The sequence below is a fragment of the Lipotes vexillifer genome, unplaced genomic scaffold (genome assembly GCF_000442215.2).
Source record: "Lipotes vexillifer unplaced genomic scaffold, Lipotes_vexillifer_v1.1 scaffold537, whole genome shotgun sequence".
Lineage (NCBI taxonomy): Eukaryota > Metazoa > Chordata > Mammalia > Artiodactyla > Lipotidae > Lipotes > Lipotes vexillifer.
The window spans coordinates 747,550-767,328 of NW_006776635.1; the positions used below are offsets into that span (position 1 = coordinate 747,550).

General features: G+C 39.3%; 1 protein-coding gene across 1 annotated transcript in view; it reads right to left on the reverse strand.

The window, feature by feature from the left end:
* ARHGAP18 (Rho GTPase activating protein 18) overlaps window positions 1–19,779 on the reverse strand; it is a 131,887-nt gene that overhangs the window by 50,938 nt on the left and 61,170 nt on the right. The window contains exons 2-3 of the mRNA XM_007450525.1: window positions 7,064–7,260; window positions 3,404–3,646 (exon numbers count right to left, since the gene is read on the reverse strand). Coding sequence (XP_007450587.1) covers window positions 3,404–3,646; window positions 7,064–7,260 — 440 coding nt within the window. The remainder of the gene's footprint in view (window positions 1–3,403; window positions 3,647–7,063; window positions 7,261–19,779) is intronic.

Consider the following 19,779-nt stretch of genomic DNA (forward strand, 5'->3'; position numbering starts at 1 on the left):
AAAGGAAAAGAAAACATCTCAAAAAGTTAACAATACCCATTAACAGATAAGTAGATAAACAAAATGTGAGCTACACACATAGTGAAATATTATGCTGCAATAAAAGGAAACAAAGTACAGGTACATGCTACAACAGGGATGAACCTTGAAAACATTATACTAAGTGAAAGGAATCAGTCACAAGGACCACATATTGTGTGATTTCATTTCTACGAACTCTTCCGAATAGGAAAGTCATAGAGACAGAAAGTAAATTAGTGGTTGCCTAGGGGATAAGGAGAGGAATATGAGGAATGACTGCTAATGGGTATGGGTTTTCTTTTGGAGATGATGAAATGGTGCTAAAATGCATTGTGAGGATGGTTGCGAATCTGTGACTACACAAAAAACCTCTGGATTGTAAACTTTAAGTGGGCGACTTGGTAAATTCTCTCTCAATAACGCTGTTATAAAATAAAATTATAAGTTGACGTGTAGGTAATAAAATAGAATTCTTCATAGTTTTTTTAAAAGCTAGTAATAAATGTGAGATCAACTAAAACTAAGTTACCAAGCAGGTAGTAAGAGCTTAGATATTCAAAGGAACTCCTTTTTCGAGGGGTTGGGGAAGTGACACCTGAAGAATGCAGCCCTCCAAGGGTTTATGGACACAGGAAAGCACAGCTGGCTCCTCTCACCAGTAAGTGTGTCCAGGCTGTACTTCCTCCTTTCCAAGTAAGGCTTCAGGAGGAATTCAGGAATCAGGAAGGGGAGTCTAGGTCAATCATACACAGAGGTCTGTTTGAATGAACTGTCTTTAAAATACTCATTCCACTGGATTTTCCTCTCTGTACAAAAGAAGATAGCCTTTGTAGTCCCCTCCCCACATGCTTCAACTCAGGTGTTAGCAGAGGAGAACTCCCCTCTCCACCTGCAGTCCAAGAAGAGTCTAGAAAAGCACCGGGGCAGGTACGCAGAGGTGCTCTACTTAGAGGTTAGAGGTACCCAGGTCAGTATAGAGCGACTACCAATCACAGAAGTGGTAGGAGAGTCGTGGCACTTCAGTCCCTCTCAGGCAGGGCAACACCATCCTCCTCCCTCCACCCACGAGCCTGCAGAAAGCCAGCACTCCATGGCACAGGGCACACAGTGAGTAATTCTAATCTTACATACGAACACATATTTTGGAGCATGTGGTTGGAATTGTTTTCCTAAGCAATTGAAGATAACAGTGCAGATGATATTCATTTCTGTATTATATTTCCCAGTGTCAGCAAGGGCTTCATGAGGAAGCATTTGAAACGGAACAGCTGAATAGGGACAGTCATCTCTCAGTATCTGTTAGAGACTGGTTCCAGGACACCCCCCACCCCTGCCCTTGCGGATCAACATTGGAGGATGCTCAAGTCCCTTATAAAAAATGGCACAGTATAGTCGGCCCTCCATACCCACAGGTGCAGAACCCAGGGATATGGAGGGACCACTGTACTTATGTGAGAATAGAAGAACTGCAAGTAAAGATAGCTGGCCCATGTTTGCTTGAGGGATGGGGGACATATTTCTAATGGGTGGCAGTGTTTCGATTAAAGGCATAAAGTGTAAGCAAGTTAACATTATTTTAATTTACTTGTGCTATTTCTCTCTTATTGACTCCATCAGATGATACAACTCACTAGTTACCTTGAACTCAAACCATGTGGTTTAGACATTACCAAGAATTTGCTGGAAAATGTTGCTTGAAGCATTGAGTAGCAACATCCTCTTAGAGACTGGCAGGAATCCCACAGTATATGGTTTGCTTAGGCTCAGCTCTCTGCCCCCCCCCCTTTGTTTCCTCTTAACTCCCTCAGGGAGGGCTCTTTAATTGGGAAGGAAATGTCATAACACTATATTTCCTTACTATTCATTTTTCTACAGCTAGAAACCAAGTCCAGTCCTTCAACCCCAGTGGATGTCCCAAATAACAACTGGGTGGTATGCAAGCACATACCTGCCTCACAGCAGCCAGAGACCTACCTAGAGCAATCCAGTCACCCCAAAACTCCTATAAAATGGACTGGATTTGATCTACAATTGACCATGCAAATAGAGCAGGAACCTGCAGCTATAAAGGATTTCTTGGAAGAATGAAATGTCTACAAAAAGCAAAAAACCTCTATATGACAGAAAGACACCTTAAATATAAGTCCATTTAGTCCCTCATTCTTTAAAAAGATTTTTGTTACCCTTTATTTATAGTGTAAATACATCTCATGTATTTACTGAGACTACTTAATATCAGAATCATATATGTAAACCCAAACGTAGCAGGATGCACAGTGGTTAAAAGCACTTATTTAGAGTCTGACAAATCTGGGTTTGCTATCTACAGGACCACTGAGCAAGTGACTTAAAGTCTATGAGCTTGTAGAATGGAAACAATGATACCTCACTCACAGGACAGCTCTAAGGATGAAATGGGATATCGCATGGAAAGTAGTCGGCACAGTAGGTGTTCAGTAGTGGCAGCAGCAAATATAACTACTATTATTATCACTGCAATCATCGTTCAACATCCGTTCTGTTTGTTCCCACTCCAATCATCCAACTGGGTCTTCTAGACCAGAGCTATTCCAACTTCATCAGAGAACAGTCCAGAATATAAATCAACTTTGACCCTAAGAACATCATTAAGTTCAGCTGACCTTTTTTTCCTCTTTGTAGCAAGACTTTCTTGTTGAAGGAGCAGATGATATTAATTTACATTTTGTGCAAGCTCTTGAGGGCCTCCTGGACAAGCCACTAGCAGCCTACCAACAGGCTGTACTGAGCCGCACTGTTCTACGCCATACAGATCTCCTGCTGGTACCATGCCTTCCCTGATAGCCATCAGCCCCAGAGTCTCTGCCAGACTCCAACAGCTGCCACTAATAAATTCATCATCTTAGCAAATATCTACTCAAATCTTCTATGTGCTAGGCACCGTGCTAGATGCAAAGGGGAAGTTATTTCATGTTCAGGGTTCCTGTTTTATAATTCAGCTACAATTAGCTCCCTCACATTCCACTTCCATTCATCCCCACATGAGTCTAGAAAAAAAGCAAATTTTCCTAAAAGAGTTAACATAGAAGGAAGAATCCTCTACCTCTGACTTTTCTGTAAGTAACAATTAGCAGTCACATTGTCTAGGGGGCTGGGGCCATTCCTAAAGCTCCAAGGACACCTAACACAGGGACTGTCACAGAGAAATGTAACTTGTTTCATTTTCTGCCCCATCAGTATAACTTCTAGAAGGACAGGGGTCAAGTCTCTCTTGATCATGGAGAGCACGGAGCTTTAGCGCCTTGCATATACATGCCCATTAAGTTTTTAATGATCTGAATTAAACTGGATGGGTTCAACTGATTCTAAGCAATTATTCCTTTGCTTTATCAAAAAAGAAAACCTACCTCCCTTTCTTTTGACCCTCTCTGTTGAGCAAATATGTCTCTGACGTCAGGAACCTGGTACTGTTTGTTTTTTTTCCTCAAGGTCTGGGAGACAGTCTCTACTCGTTTCTGAACAGCTGCCGCCTGCATCCGGGTCAGTGTTGATAAAAACACCATGCTTTCTTGGGGATCTCCAGCAGCCTCTCCAAAGAGATTGGACAAACCGGCCTCCTTAAGCCACTCTTCTTCCAGTTCTCCCTCTAAGACAATAGAGAAAAATGGTATTTAAATCACAAAATATGAGAACTTTTACATTTTGTTAAGCTGTTTAAAAACTCTTACTGAAACTCTTATATCACAACCAAACCGCAGGGCTAAGAGTCATTATCTGAAACTTGGACAACTGCCATAAACTCCAGCCATAAAGATATCAAATTTTAGATCCATTTCATACATACTCAATTAAAATTTTTAAATGACTTCACATGTGATTAACCTCTATAACTTCCCTGCAGATTAACTAGGGGAAGATAATACTGTTCCCTTTCCAGAGATGAGCAAGCCATGAAAAGATAACTTACTTCCATCAAGTTACAGAAGGAAGTCGATGCTGGGGATGGCCATTAAAGCCCTGTTTCTTGGCTTAAATTCAGCACTACCCGAGTCCAACCCTAACTGATGAAAAGGCTTGTTTTCTCTGCTCAGCTGTAGCTGACAGGGAGTGTGGCAAAGAAGTAAAGAGCATCTGGACATCAGGAACTAATCAACTTCAAATTAATTTGTTTAACCCCCCCAGGCCAGCACATCAAAGTCATGTTTTTTACAAATTTTTTTTTAAAGCACACTATTTTCAGCAAAAAGACCAAAATAGCCTATTATAGGAAACTAATTAAACAACTGAATCCATTCAAAACACTGAAAGGAAGTAAACAGTAAAGCAAATGTTGTGTACGATCTATTGACGATTCAGGTCTTCCCTGGCAGTCCAGTGGTTAAGACTCTGTGCTCCCACTGCAGGGGCACGGGTTCAATCCCTGATCAGGGAACTAAGATCCCATATGCCAGGCGGCGCGGCCAAAAAAAAAAAAAAGGAAGATCTGTTGATGATTAACAGAAAAACTGAATGATAACTAGAAGAGATGCACTCCAAGCTCCATGTTTATAGAGGAAATTGAAAGACCAAGGACTTGAGACACAAAAGACCTGTGTCCTCACCCCATTTCTGCACCTTGATGGCCATGTCACTTTGGCCGGGTCACTTAGCCTCAAGCCGACTCTGTTTTCTCATCTGTAAACTAAACCACAGCTGCCCTGGGTGCCTCATAACCAAATGCGAGAATGTCACATGGGAAGAACTTTGCAGAGCTCTATTATAGCCCATAGCACATGATGGAGCCCTGACTGGTGTGTCCATCCATCCTTCTCTACTATCTGAACTCCATGAAGGCAGAAATAAAGTATTAATAACCTTGGCTTCAAAAATCATAAGGCAGTGCCAGGCATTCTGCATGCCAGGCAACAAAAACTGTTTACTGACATAAAAAGTCAGCCATGATTATTAATGCTGTTAAGGTAGAACTCAGTATATGTGTATAAAACCAAATGGCCAGAAAAAAGCTGATATTGCCATGATAAGGTAAGTAAACAAGATTACAGTAGTCACTTGTTCCATTAAAAAGTAGAGGTAAAATTCAAACAATTTAAAGTCAAAGAAAAGGCATGGGTGTATAGAAACTGTCCCAATTCTTCTTGATAATCACATCATGAACAACACTCTACGAATCCATTTTAGTCTTGGAGAATTATGAAATAGCTAAGGACACGTGGCGATGTATCAGGCTTGAGTGCTGCTTTCCGCACAATGTTTTCTCCTTACTCAGCAGACCACTGGTATGCTGCTGCCATCTTGAAACATTGAGACAGAAAGGTTGGGAGACACTTTACCAATCCAGCTCAACTGGATTGGTAAAGTGAGAAAGAATGAGAGTAAAATGAAAGAGAACCCAAATAAAAGAATGAGTTGGTTATAATTTTCTTTTACAAATCAGTGTTAAATTAAGGAAAATCTCTAACTTTTCAAGTATTATTGGTTGCTTTTTTTTCAACAAATGTTATAGCAAAGGAGAAAAGCCTATTTATTTATTGATAGATTTCAGTACTAAACAACTTGATGCTAAGTCATTCAGCATTATTAAGAAGTCTTCTGTTGAGAGCCTCCCTGGTGGCGCAGTGGTTAAGAATCTGCCTGCCAATGCAGGGGACCGGGGTTCGAGCCCTGGTCTGGGAAGATCCCACATGCCGCAGAGCAACTAAGCCCGTGCGCCACAAATACTGAGCCTGCACTCTAGAGCCCGCGAGCCACAACTACTGAAGCCCGCGCACCTAGAGCCTGTGCTCCGCAACAAGAGAAGCCACCGCAGTGAGAACCCCACACAACACACCAAAGAATAGTCCCCACTCCCGCAACTAGAGAAAGCCCGCACGCAGCAACAAAGACCCAACACAGTCAAAAATAAATAAATTTATATATAAAAAAAAGAAGTCTTCTGTTGAAAAACAGGTCACTACTTACTAGCAGTGGGTCCTAAGGTACTAACTGTGGCTCTTACTTTCTTGGCATTTGTATCAACTTATACACCAAAGACTTACTTACAAACTTATAGATGGCACAAGGCATAGGAAGAATGCTAATATAATAGATTCCAGAGCTGGGCATCAGAAACCTAGTGTCTACTTTAACTTAATAGATTAGCCACAAAAAAAAAAAAAAAAAAAAAAAAGCATGAAATTTAAGGGGAAAAAAAAGTGAAGTTTTACATGTTTCTTCCAGAATATCAAATACAGTAGTGGAGACTGTGGGAAATGCGGCTAGAAAGAGACTTGAGTGAAATTATGAACCAAATACAAGAAGTAAATATGGAGGCTAAGAATGCTAATACCATCTTCTGCTGTCCAAATCTGTACCCTGAGCTTAGCTGGCTAAACTGTGGCACTGCTGCCAATCTGGAGGATGACACTTTGAAAGATAAGATGACCAGTACTGGGATAGGTCTGCAAACCACCAAGGATGGATTTATGTGAATCTTTCCTTCTAGAAAAAGTTACTTGGCTAGCAACAAGACAACTATCCTCAACCATTTGAAAGGCTATCATGCAGAAAATAAAACAGACTTGTTCTGATCTTCCAGAAGGCAGATGTACAATAAGTGAGTAAAAGGTAGTGTAGAGCAGATAGTAAATCAATAAAATAAAGAACACCGAAACAGCTCAAGCTGACGGAAAAGCATCAGCATCTATACTCACTAGAGGCCAAATGGCCATGTGGCTAGTATATCACAGAAGGAATTTAAATAAAGCTTAGATGATTGCAAAATTCTAGTCTAACTCTAAGAGTCTATGATACAGCAAGCTTAGCCAACAAGATTCTAGCCACATCCAAAACTAAGTGAATTTACTTATGCCACTTATATTTGTCAGTTGCATCTATAAATCTGCCACAATTAAGTCATTTTCAAGTTGAAAGGCAGCTACCATTTATCTTTTTCTGATTTTCCCAGCTTTAATTTTTTTCCCCTCCTCTTCCTTTCCATGTATTCATTTCCCATCAATACATATTAAAAGAGAGAGAGAGAGAAAAAGAAAAAAAGAGAAAAAAGTTTTATTAATTTCATTATTACCATCAGGCTCTTTGACAACCACCACCTCTTGATCTTCTTGTCTGTCCTCACTGGATTTCTTGATATTTTCTAGTTCGGTCCAATAATCTTCCATAGACAGTTCATCCAAAGAATCCTGGGAACTTGATCGATCAAATGGAGGTCTTTCTGTAACTTTGGTGATTTCCTGGTTCATAGTATACTGGCCATATCTGCGACTATAAATTCAAAAGAAAACACGGTTCATCTTAGTACATGAAGAAGTGGTACAATTTCTAAAATATCATAGTACTGAGCTGGAGAATTTGCAAACTCAAGTTCTCCTTAACAAAACCAAAGAGATGTGTATTTTGAAACTGTTTACCTTGAGAGGCTACTGATTGTGATACGCGTGTAGAATGAACAGTTTTATCCTCTATGGAAAAGCATGGTAAAGAACAAACAGCAATGTGATAAATATTTTTCCATCTCCATTTCACTTAAATTATTTTAAGGCCTTCTTTAAACCTGAAAATTTGTTCTTAGAAAGCAACAGGTTAAATCTTGATTAGAGATTAATTAAATTGGGACTGAATTTTACACAGTATTTCATATTTATCACTGATACCTAAAAATCAAACTCAATCAACCCTTACATAGCAAATATCCACAATCAATGAATAAGGTACCATTTGAATTTTCATTTTGTTTTTTGGAACCAAAACATGAAATAGAAGGATGGTATATTAAGTTTGCTGTTACACTCTATTTTAGAAAGCAACTTTTAATATTTACACTTATAAATGTACGTATTACTTACATATATTTTAAAACATGGTAAAAAATATATTTATTGGCAATTCTGAATAAGTAGTTAGGAATTACCTTGTAAACATTTGGTTAAATATAATCTATGTAGAAAAGGATAAGTGAATAAATTTTTTAATGACTTCAACTATATTTTTTTCTTTATAAGTCGTATCCTACCTACTACTAACATTGAATTAAAGGGCCTAATAATAAAAAAAAACCCATATAGAATGGAAATATTAAATTGCTTCATTATTGTTTATATTGAGATAGAGAGGGAAAAGCCTTATTACTTGAAGAAGGAAATTTTTCAGCTATGGTTTTTCCCCTTTATAGTCAATAATTTTTCAGAAATACAATTTGAGTGGAGACAATAACTGGTGAATGAGTGTTTTGTTATTCTAATATCAAATTGCTTTTTTATCTCCCAAGAAGACATTAGGAAGTAATACTCCGCTAGACTGGTTTTACTTACTGCACATAGAGAAAATAAAAAGAAATGCAACAAAACAAAATTCTTTAATAGTGTGTGAACATTTTCACATTTAAACTGGACTTTCCCATAGTTATTTAAAATAGTAGGATTTAATACAGCATAAGGAAGAAAGTCACTAAACTCTGGTCGAATCTACCCAGCAGTTTAATTCCAACTGACTTAGTAAAAGTCAAAGAACTTAATTACCTATTGCTGCAAATAAATGCAATATAACTGACTACTTAACTGTAATGCGCTAATCGGCCAGTTTTATCCCTTTAAAGATGGTTCTCTCTGCCTTGATTACATACTTTATTAATGCTGGTTGCATGAATGATGGAACAATCCCTATAATCTCACCCCAGCAGCAACCCTGGCCTGGTGATGGGTGGGCGTTAGAATGAGGGCCAACAGGAGGAAGTCTAGACATGTTTGTGTGAATCTCTTTCCTCCAGCCTCCATTGTCCATTGTTTGCCGCCCCCCATCCCTTAATTCAAAGGACACTTCCTCCCTCCCTGCCCCAACTCCTGTTTACATCCTTGTATCCCACCCTGTGGCCATGATACTACCATCGGTGTTCTCAGGTTAGGGTTTACACTCCTGATTCTTAAATTACAATGTGAATGAGAAAGCTCTCTTTTCTCTTAAAAATGAAAAGTAAATTATATTTTTTATTTCTGTGATCACCAGCTCAACTGATCTCTGGTTCATATTCCTTAATCCTGCTTTATCAGGATAGCTAAAGCTAATTTACAGTGTTTGCCGGATTCATTTTTGGTTTATTTCATGTCAAATATATAGACGCCCTTCCTTGCTTTTGTTTTACCTCTCATTATAATGTAAGATGGTCTACTTTATTGCTATTTTCGACAACCCTTAGCCCCACGGGAGATCATGATGAGAACTGTGGAATGTGTGAAGTATAATGACTAATGCCAAATAATTTGGTTTATCTGCTCACAGGAAAGTGGTGCCGTTGAACGAAAAGTACATTAAGCCTTTCACTCCTGAAGGAATGTGTTTATTCTGGCAAGAATTTTCCAGTAAATTTCCATTAAGATAAGAGCATATGCAGAAAAATGCAAGGGCATTGAGCAACAGTGTTGTTATGTAAATATACCTTCTATAGCAAGCCCTGCTTTCAAAACACGCATAAAGCGAAAATCTAATCGCTTAGTGCTGATGAATCGACTCAATATTTTGACTTTAATAAGATTCAAAAGCTGAACAGGTTTGTTGTAACAACCTGAAGACACTGAGTCATGAAAAGGAGGATTTTTTTTTCTTTTTTTTGATCACTGGCAAATGTTGCAAGAAAACAATTTTTTTAAATATTAGAGGATGGAGTGTAGGTAGGAGGCAACCGTCCAGTGACAGTCCCCTCCTTAGTCAGCTGCCGAATGGTTTATATTTTCTCTAAAAATGTGACTGAACATTCGTTATTCACAGTTTACATCAATAAACATGTCATGACACTGCTTTTCTTCTTAGAATAGTCTCACTTTTGTAATCCAGACAGGCCACGGCTAAAAGTCTGGCCCTTCTTAAAACTGTCCTGTTAAGAGGCCAGTTAACTAGTCTCCTCTCTTCTGTTTTTAGGAGTATGTTTTACGACACCATGTTCATTCTGCAAATTGGGCTCAAAAACATAAAAGCAACATCTGCTAGACATAATGAAGTATGCAGCAGAAATATTCTGTATTTCCAAAAGATCCCAGGCAACACATGGTGCTCAAATCAGAGAAATACACGCTTTGCCCCACAGGCAACTACTAATTACCTCCGCCTGACTTACCAGCAAATGATGGTTCTCTGTTCGCTTTTCCTCACTCCCCATCCAGAATCCCATGTGCTAAACATCCATGACCACTCTTCCAAAACTCCCCCATTTCTCACCTTTTACAACTATAACTACAGTACTAGACACTGTCCTCTAAGAGAAGATCTTTCCTAGTCTACTGTACAAGTCTTGCTCTAATACATCACAGTATTATCACTTGGGCTTTTTTCCCATGGGCACTATAGCATCACCAGCAAATACTCAACTTTACAGACTCCCCATGGGCCTTCATGGTGTGTTATCTTGCTGACACGTCCTCGTGCTGTGTTGATAAAAACTGGAGTTTTGTTTCCTTATATTTTCCCCAGGTATATTTTATCCCATTTTTCTGTAATATTTTTTTCCCCTGGCCAGTGAATTTCAAATGTACTGGTATCATCAGGGTGTTAGTGATACCTGTTATTTTTTTTGTCGTATAGGATCTTAAAGTGATCTGACACAAGCTGTCCTCCACAAGAAGTTAAGAGTTTGCCATGCACCATGCTGTGGTCCACTAGAAGAAAATTTCTTGATTCGTCCTAGCACCAATGCAGTCAGTGAAACAACAGGAAAACATATAGGACTAGGATTCATAAGTACCAAATGGTTCCAGCTCAACTTTTTTTCATGATCCTTGGAAAATCACTTCTCTGATTCTAACATTTTCCTATCTATAAAATGGAAAGAATGCCAACAGCCTTGACTGCTTTGTTTGCTGTGAGTTATCAAATAAGAATTCCTATTAAAGTGTCTCAGAGGTAACCAAGAAGAAGGCACTCAAGTTAGCATCATTGCTAACATTTGTGTAACTGCTAACTACAGATAACTGCCACTCCCATAGTTTAATAAGGTCACCTTTGCCCTCTTCTAAGGTTCAGAGAAATTACTTATCCTCTAGGGACAGTCGTTCTTAAACCTTTGGTCTCAGAACTCCTTTACACACTTAAAAATTTTCAAGGGCTTGCTTCCAGAGTGTTTTTGAGATAGATTATATCCACTGATATGGACACTATTAGATATTAAAACCAAAAAAAATGTAAACTCTAATTAATTTATGAATAAGAAGAATAAATATCTTAAATAACATTTGGGGCAGGGGGGAAGCCCTATGTTTTCCAAACCAAGTGAGATAAGTAGCATTGTTTTACATTTTTGAAACTGTCTTTAATGTCTGGCTTAATAGAAAACATCTGGATTCTCACATCTGCCTCTGCATTTACTCTTCTGAGATATTGTAAGTCATGTAGTTTCTGGGAAACTCTACTGTATTCTCAGGAGAGAATGAGAATGAAAAAGGCCAGTAACATCTCGGTGTTATTATGAAAATAGTTCTGATCTCCCAGACCCCTGAAGGGGTCTCAAGAACCTCAGGTGTTCCACAATCACACTTTGAAAACACTGCTCCAGGATTTCTCAAAAACACCGAATGGATCTGAAAAAGCACTTTTCAATTCTGTGGGCAACACTCCAGAAAGCCTTACTGAAAGAAACAGACATGCTTTCCTAGTGACCTTTGACCTACTTCTTTATTTTAATTTAGCTTTACAGCCTTTCATCAAGACTGGGACTTATTCCAATGATATATCCATATTTAATTCATACTACAATGACAAAGAATAAAAGCATTACTTAAAAACCCCTACCTTGCCAACGTCTTCCATCATTTGCTTTTTTTTTTTTTTTTTAATAAATTTACTTATTTTATTTATTTATTTTTGGCTGCATTGGGTCTTCGTTGCTGCGTGCGGGCTTTCTCTAGTTGCAGCGAGCGGGGGCTACTCTTCCTTGCAGTGCGTGGGCTTCCCACTGCAGTGGCTTCTCTTGTTGCGGAGCACGGGATCTAGGTGCCCAGGCTTCAGTAGTTGTGGCATGTGGGCTCAATAGTTGTGGCGCACGGGTTTAGTTGCTCTGCGGCACGTGGGATCTTCCCAGACCAGGGCTGGAACCTGTGTCTCCTGCATTGGCAGGCAGATTCTTAAGCACTGCACCACCAGGGAAGTCTCCCATCATTTGCTTTCATCCGCCATGTACAATGGGCAGAAATCCTGTCTAAGCTTCCCCTTTTGCCCGGTGTATTTGAAAATATGTATTTTCTTTAATGCTCCTTTGTCATCCATCTGTACCTCTTCCTACAATTATCTCAAGGCATTTATTTGGAACTAGGACATTTCTTTGAACTCATATTTAACAATCTGATCCAATCTCTACTTTTTGTACCCTGCCCCATCAAGAATCATATTGCTACACTTATATTCAGTCTGTCTCCTGGTCCTGCTCCTTCCAGGGCATTTTTGTGGCCCCAAGTCTGCTTTCGTGAAGTCCTTTGATGCTAGGACTAGGTTTTGTTTATTTGTTTTCTTTTCTTACAAGATCCTTACAAGTACACTCTCTTTCATGCTCCTTATTCTACTTTTACTTCCAACACGGGAAAAGAAGTGACTGGGTTGAGAGATATAGGAGAATAAGGTTATTTTTGTTTTGTTTTTTTGTTCTGTTTTTAATGTGCCAAAAAAAAAAGTTCTTATTGAGATCATTACTTATCATCAACCATAATGACCAAGTATATTTTAGATAAAGCCATATTTATTGAAGTGTAAATTTTAGAATGGTATTAGACCTTAGAGATTTAAACCTATGCCATCATTTTCTAGATGAGGTAATGAGGCGCCAGGGTTAAGTCTTCAAAATCTCAGCAAAGTGATGGTTGAACCAAAATTAGTGTCCTCATTTCTTTTTCGGTCTATTATACCAAATAGACTAGAAAGGGTAGAATTTACTTTTTTTCACATCTGATGCTCCAGTCTTTGTGAGTTTATATCGCACACAGCAAAACCAAGAGTGATCTTGTTCACACAGTCTATAATTAACATTTTTAAATGACCACTACACTTATCTAGAGAAAAATACATTTAACAGTCAAATCATACCTCTTTAAAATGCATGAGAATTCTTTTCCAATGCATTTTATAAAGAGTGGTTTGTGCCACGCTGGGGCACAACTTCAAATATACCCATTTTTTAAAAAGCTTTGTTTTGAAGATGTTTAAAATTTTTTAAATGTTTTAAAAATTCACTCTGTCTCTCCAGCTACATTATCTCTAGGCTGGGGGTAAAAAAAGTGTTTCTGATGTGTAGGTCTTTCTCTTTTGTCAGTGATATTAAAGAAGTAATCACTGCCATCATGAGATGGTGAAGCTATTAATACTCATAATAGCCTGTCCATAAGACTACACTGAATTTGAATGACTATGAAGAGCTGCAGCCTATGAATGACCCAAGTCATTTTTCCCTGGGAAGTAAATGCCTACTATTGTTTAGCTGAAAGCAGTAATTATTAGAAGTGGCTCTGACACCAGAAAGAAAGAACACTGACAGGGCCTTAAGGCAGTAAGAAGTTGACTGGAAAGCAATCCCACACTCTCCCCACTCCCAGGCAGCCTTCAGAGCCCAGGGAAAGGATTCCTCACATCCTCTACCTGACCCAATTGATTATTTTTTAAATATATTAGTTAGTTTTCACATTTCAAGTAAACTTACTTTTACCCTTTGTATATTTTACCCCTTTCATGTGGGGGAAGGATAAAACTTACCCATTACTTCTTTCAGCTTTCTTTTTCTTTAAAAATAAACATCACTTAACATACGTCTAGCACATTGCTGTAGTCTTCACAGAGCATCCCGCCCAATTTTGACACACGGCAAAACAATGAGCAAATGAATTGATGATGCTCTATTTACTTAACTTTGCCTAAGTAAAGCTGAGAAGAGAAGCCCATTAGTGATGCTGCTGAGAGAGAGCTTTGAAAACTTGGCTTTCTCACTTTTACAGAAAAGTATGGTAGAACCAATTCATATGTGAACATCACTAAAAGAATAGGGGAGGGAACACTCTTGCACTGTTGGTGGGAATGTAAATTGATACGGCCACTATGGAGAACAGTATGGAGGTTCCTTAAAAAACTACAAATAGAACTACCATATGACCCAGCAATCCCACTACTGGGCATATACCCTGAGAAAACCATAATTCAAAAAGAGCCATGTACCAAAATGTTCATTGCAGCTCTATTTACAATAGCCAGGACATGAAAGCAACCTAAGTGTCCATCAACAGATGAATAGATTAAGAAGATGTGGCACATATATACAATGGAATATTACTCAGCCATAAACAGAAACGAAATTGAGTTATTTGTAGTGAGGTGGATGGACCTAGAGTCTGTCATACAGAATGAAGTCAGAAAGAGAAAAACAAATACCGTATGCTAACACACATATATGGAATCTAAGAGAAAAAAAAAGGTCATGAAGTACCTACGGGTAAGACGGGAATAAAGACCCAGACCTACTAGAGAATGGACTTGAGGATATGGGGAGGGGGAAGGGTAAGCTGTGACAAAGTGAGAGAGTGGCATGGACATATATACACTACCAAACGTAAAATAGATAGCTAGTGCGGGGGAGATAAGCTAGGTGGTTTGTGACCACCTAGAGGGGTGGGATAGGGAGGGTGGAAGGGAGGGAGACGCAAGAGGGAAGCGATAAGGGAACATATGTATACGTATAACTGATTCACTTTGTTATAAAGCAGAAACTAACACACCATTGTAAAGCAATTATACTGCAATAAAGATGTTAAAAAAAAAGAATAGGGGTATAGGCAGCAGCGACTACCACCAAGTCTAGTAGAAAGAAAGGAGAAAAGGCACAAGACAGAAGGGCATGTGGGAGAGTCATGAGGCAGCCAAAGCAAATTGGAAAAACTCCCTTCCCTTTTAAGTATAGACGTAGGGTATGTAAAGGGGAAGTTATGGGCTAACACCGGCCACCAGACATAGGTCTTTCTTATTTTCGAGCGTTGTTTCCGGGTAGAAGTGAGATCCTCTTTGTTTTGAGCTCCCCCCATGTCTCTCAGGAGGCAGTTTTTCCTCCTCCATTGGCAACAAGACTCAACAACAAGTAGCCAAATGGTAGCCAGGGATCTGAATGCCTAAGTCATTTTCCAAGACAAGGGTAAAGAGATCCGCAGTGGGACTCGACATGAAATATCAAGACCTTGGAAGACTGGTTCAAAGCATATCGAACTGAGTTTGCATACGCACTCCACTCAATTCTCCATCGCCAGGACTTGTATCTACCTGACACTTGGATGTACCTGACACAGCTCTTCTCCAGAACTCTCTCCTTTCCTTGTTCTGGTTAGTTTCAAGCCATCTGGAGATTCAACACCAGCAGCCACTTTGCACTAGGAGCATAGGCTCTCCAGCTGGATCTGTTTTCCAGCGGTCATTACTCAATTTCATATCTTGGTGTCTTTCTCCATGGGGGTTGGAATAAAGAAAGACATTTCCACGCTCCTTCAGTCTCCCCACAATCCTGACCACATCCTGCACTGTGATACTCATGCTTGTATCTCTACCACTCCACTGTATGTTCCTTGCTGCAAGGATCTACACAGTTTTTTGTTTGTTTGTTTGGGGTTTTTTGTTTGTTTGTTTTTTCATCTGGGTATCCCTGGGTTTAGCCATCCATTTGCCATAGCAGATGCTTGGGAACTGTTTAATTATTAATTACTGATTTATGGCTGCTTCTGAAACAACAACATCCTTTTAATTTCTAAGGTGTTTCTCATTTAATTGCACAAAGCTACAAAGGAATAAAACAGGGACATGAAAAGTAGACAGTAAAGAAATCAGTCATCAGGAAACCCTAAAAGGTCATTAATAGGCAATTGTTCTATGCCTCCCTCTGTAACTCTTGGGTGTTTAATTTGAAAGCAGCCTTCCTTATGAGGGAATAAAAACATACAAAGGAAAGGGCCAATTTCATATCATACTGTACCTAATATTAAGTCACAAACAAGCACTGGCATACAGTTTGTTAAGCACACCACATTCCCTGGTTTCATCCTGTTAATCTCTAAAATAAGTTTTAAAATATTTGTTGAATGCCTGGTATATGTTGGGCACCTTATCAGATGTTTGTTCAACCAACCTACTCAAGCCTTTATCTTGAAATAGATTATAAATGACACTGAAACTAGGCATGCGTGGAATTTTCCAGTTCCTCACTGAACCAGCGGCCCAGACAACTCTCCAGCATGGGCCTCTGGGTCATGACCTATGCTTTAGCATTGTCTCTAACACCCTTCAGGCCCTACTGTGGTTCACCGTTCCTTCCTCAGAATTTCCTTTCCTCTCTGTCACTACCCACTCACCTCCAGCTCACCCTCCACCCAAACAACCATTTCCATAGATTCAGCTCAACAATTTGAGGTCACCTCCACAGCCCACCCTGGGATCCCTCCTTCTCCTCGTGACTGTTTGTAACAGTCCTCCTGGATTTGTCTGCAGCTCACTCACTGGTCCAAAATTAAGGCTGTTCTTTCCTGAGATGGAGTCTAGCTTTCTCACCACAATCGTCTAATGCCTAGTTCTTGTTTCACAATAGTCACGAGGCTTCAAAGGTAGCTAACAGCACCGAAAACTGTCATCAACCTTTTATCCTTTTTTTTTTTGCTTTTGACAAATCAAATTTTTGTCTTTTTGGTTTCAGGGCTGTGCTTTTTTCTTTCTGAGGAATCCATCAAATTCTCAACACAGTTTCAAAGGTGAAATGAAGAAAGGGATTCACTAATGAAGACCAAAAGTCTTCCCATCTTCTCTAATATGCTTGAACTCGTCATTCAAAAGTCCCCATCATGCCTTCTATTAGCTTAGAATCTCAGCATTACAGTTCACCAATATGCCTTAAAAATACATTAATACAAACAGATAAATTTTCATCAATGTGCAACTCTCTCACATACAAGACACAACAATATACTTCAGGATCTGGGATCCAGGATAGATGTTTAACTGTTGTCCAGGAATCTCATTCTGGGCGCTGACTGACTAAAGACTGACAAATTACAGTTTTCTGATATCCCCCTCCAATTCATAAAGTAGGTTGCTATTGATTCATAATACCTACCATCATATAGGTACTAACAAAATATCTGTCGATAAAACACAAAACTATGAACATGAATATTTTTTAAATTTAATATGGAATAGTGTTGAATAAAATGTTGGTTTTACTTATTTCTCTGGGCCAACCTCTTGCCCTTCTGTAAGACTTTATATACACAGTAACATCAATTTTCCTATGCCAATAAAAATGTGGACACAAGGCAAAGTTGGATTTTAAAAAAAAACCTTTTGATAATAACTGAAGCTAAATGCACGGGCCTATACTTTGGAAAAGAGGCGGGCATTATTATTAAACCCTTTTTGGTTCTTTGTGATTATTTGTTACAATAAGGTAGAGAAATCATCTATCTCAGTGGGGCTACAGGGGCATGAAACCAAGCTTCCACCAGACAGCGTAAGGAACGCTATAGACAAACACTGGAAAAAAATGTTAAAAGTGAAAGGATGTCTGTGTTTATGTTACGCAATGAAAAGGGAGAGGATACACACTTCTACATCATTTCAAAGCAATGCTGGTGAGTAGTAATAGCAGAACAATTTAAAACAGCAGCAACAGTGTGGCAAATACCTGGGTAGGAAAAAAGAAAGCTGCTTCACTTAGGCTGCAAAGTGTAATTTTATGGATGGCTCCAAATGACCTTCAAAGACTACAATGCTCCACCGATAAGTACTGAAGACCAGGAAGTATTTTTATAAGCCAGGTCCTAAAAGTCAGCTCTACTGAGGAGATGGATGGGGGTGGTGAAGAAATAATTTCCGGCTTTTCAAATAATTTAGCCAAGCTTAGAAACAATCCATCTGAAACATTTTCCACTAAATGTCTTCAGAAGTCAGTTACAAAGTAGATGATGTGAATATTACAGGATAAATTTTCCTTTGTAAATGAGATTATCCGAGACCTCTTTTTTCTTAGTATGCTTTAGAATCTGAGCTGACCCAATACAAGTCAGATATGAACGTAAGTAGCCTAAAAGAGACATGAAATATAAAATAAAACATGGGAAACTAAAGGCAATTTCCAATGGTAAAGTACTGCCTGGGGGTGGGGGCTTTAACCTTAACTTTTGAAGGAAAAACAAAACAAAACAAAAATCCCACAAAAACAAGTGTTTTCACTCAAAGCCACCGAGCTCTGTTTGGAGGACAGGAACAGGTCTCAGAGGGCAGAGAGACCTAAGGTGACCATGAGGGATGGGCAAGGGCTTTATGGGAAGGAATTATGGGAACATACAGGCAATGAGGGGAGGAAATGCAGAAGGGAAAGAAAACATATTAATAAGAAAACATAACTAATGCTGTTCCTTAGCATTACCACATCATCTGGCATAGTTACGGGCACACTGAGCTCTGGTAAATGCCACGCACAGGACATCAAATTCTGGGAGGATTAAATCCTCCAAACTGGAAGTTTATGAACCTGTCCCAGTTGAATTCCTATCTTGGTCCTCTTAGGAAGCTCCTCAGCCTCCAGCTTATCACCAAGCTTATGCTAGCCTACTACTGACCTGTTACTTACATGGGGCAGCAATATTAGCACTTAGCCAAAAGCAATATGGCATCCAGTTCCAAAATGCCATTCCATGTGGGAATTTGAAACAAGCTAAGAAGTCCACAAGAAGCCAGTGTCCCTGAGAGTTTCCTCCCTAGCCATGACCCAAGCTGTTGGCTCTCTATAAAAAGCTGATGCTAAATCGAGGTCCAGCTCAAGGACGTCCACCTCCAGTTTTCCACTGCCAACCCTCTTGCTCTCTACTTCTATCCCCACTGCTCTACATGGATTCTCCTTTCTGCCCAGTCCCAACAAAGAAACAATCCAGACAGAGTGCTATCTAATTCTTTCCCAAAGGTCACCTGCTGAGTTGCCTTCCTGACTCCCACATTCTGAACTGGCCAAGGCCACCAGGAACTCACATCCCAGCCAAGTGTGTTACCCATGCCCTTCCTTGCCAGGAAAAAAGAGGTGGAAGAAAGAGTTGTTGTCTCAGGAAGCTAACACTGCAGAAGGGATTAGCCATTGGGCCACTGACTAGAGAACAGAGCCTCTTGAGACCAGAACAGAATCTGAGTAAGTACTACAAGGAGGAGATGAAAGGACTAAGAGGATGTAGTGCCCCTAAGGCAGAAGGTGGTATTTGTGCAGGGCACCAAGGGCATGGTAGCCAGGCAGGATGATGGGAATCAAAGATGAACTGCCTTTATTTGCTATACAGCAGAAACTAACACAACACTGTAAAGCAATTATACTCCAATAAAGATGTTTTAAAATAAATAAATAAAATAAAATAATAAAAAATGTTTTTAAAAAGATGAACTTCCTTTACTGTCTTGTTAGGGTAAGCTGTCGGAAAGACCTAGGTTGTCAGATACTCCACAGTAAAGATCCAAGACTTAGAACTTTTCCTTGCTCTTTGTTTTTCTTTTTCAACTCAGGTGTTTGAGGGCCAACTCTTAAGGGTTCCCACCTCATAAAGGACTTTAGTTTTGCTGAAGCTGGTTCTACAAAGTAAAATATGCAGCTTTTATTAGAAAGATTGTGAAACTCTAAGCATATGCCAACCAATCTAATACAGGAATATAAATTTCTTAATCCAACAGCTTTGTGAATAGAAAGTTTCACTGAACAACAATGCCTACATTTAATCCTCAGTCTTCATTATGATATTGGGCAGAATTTCCAACTTA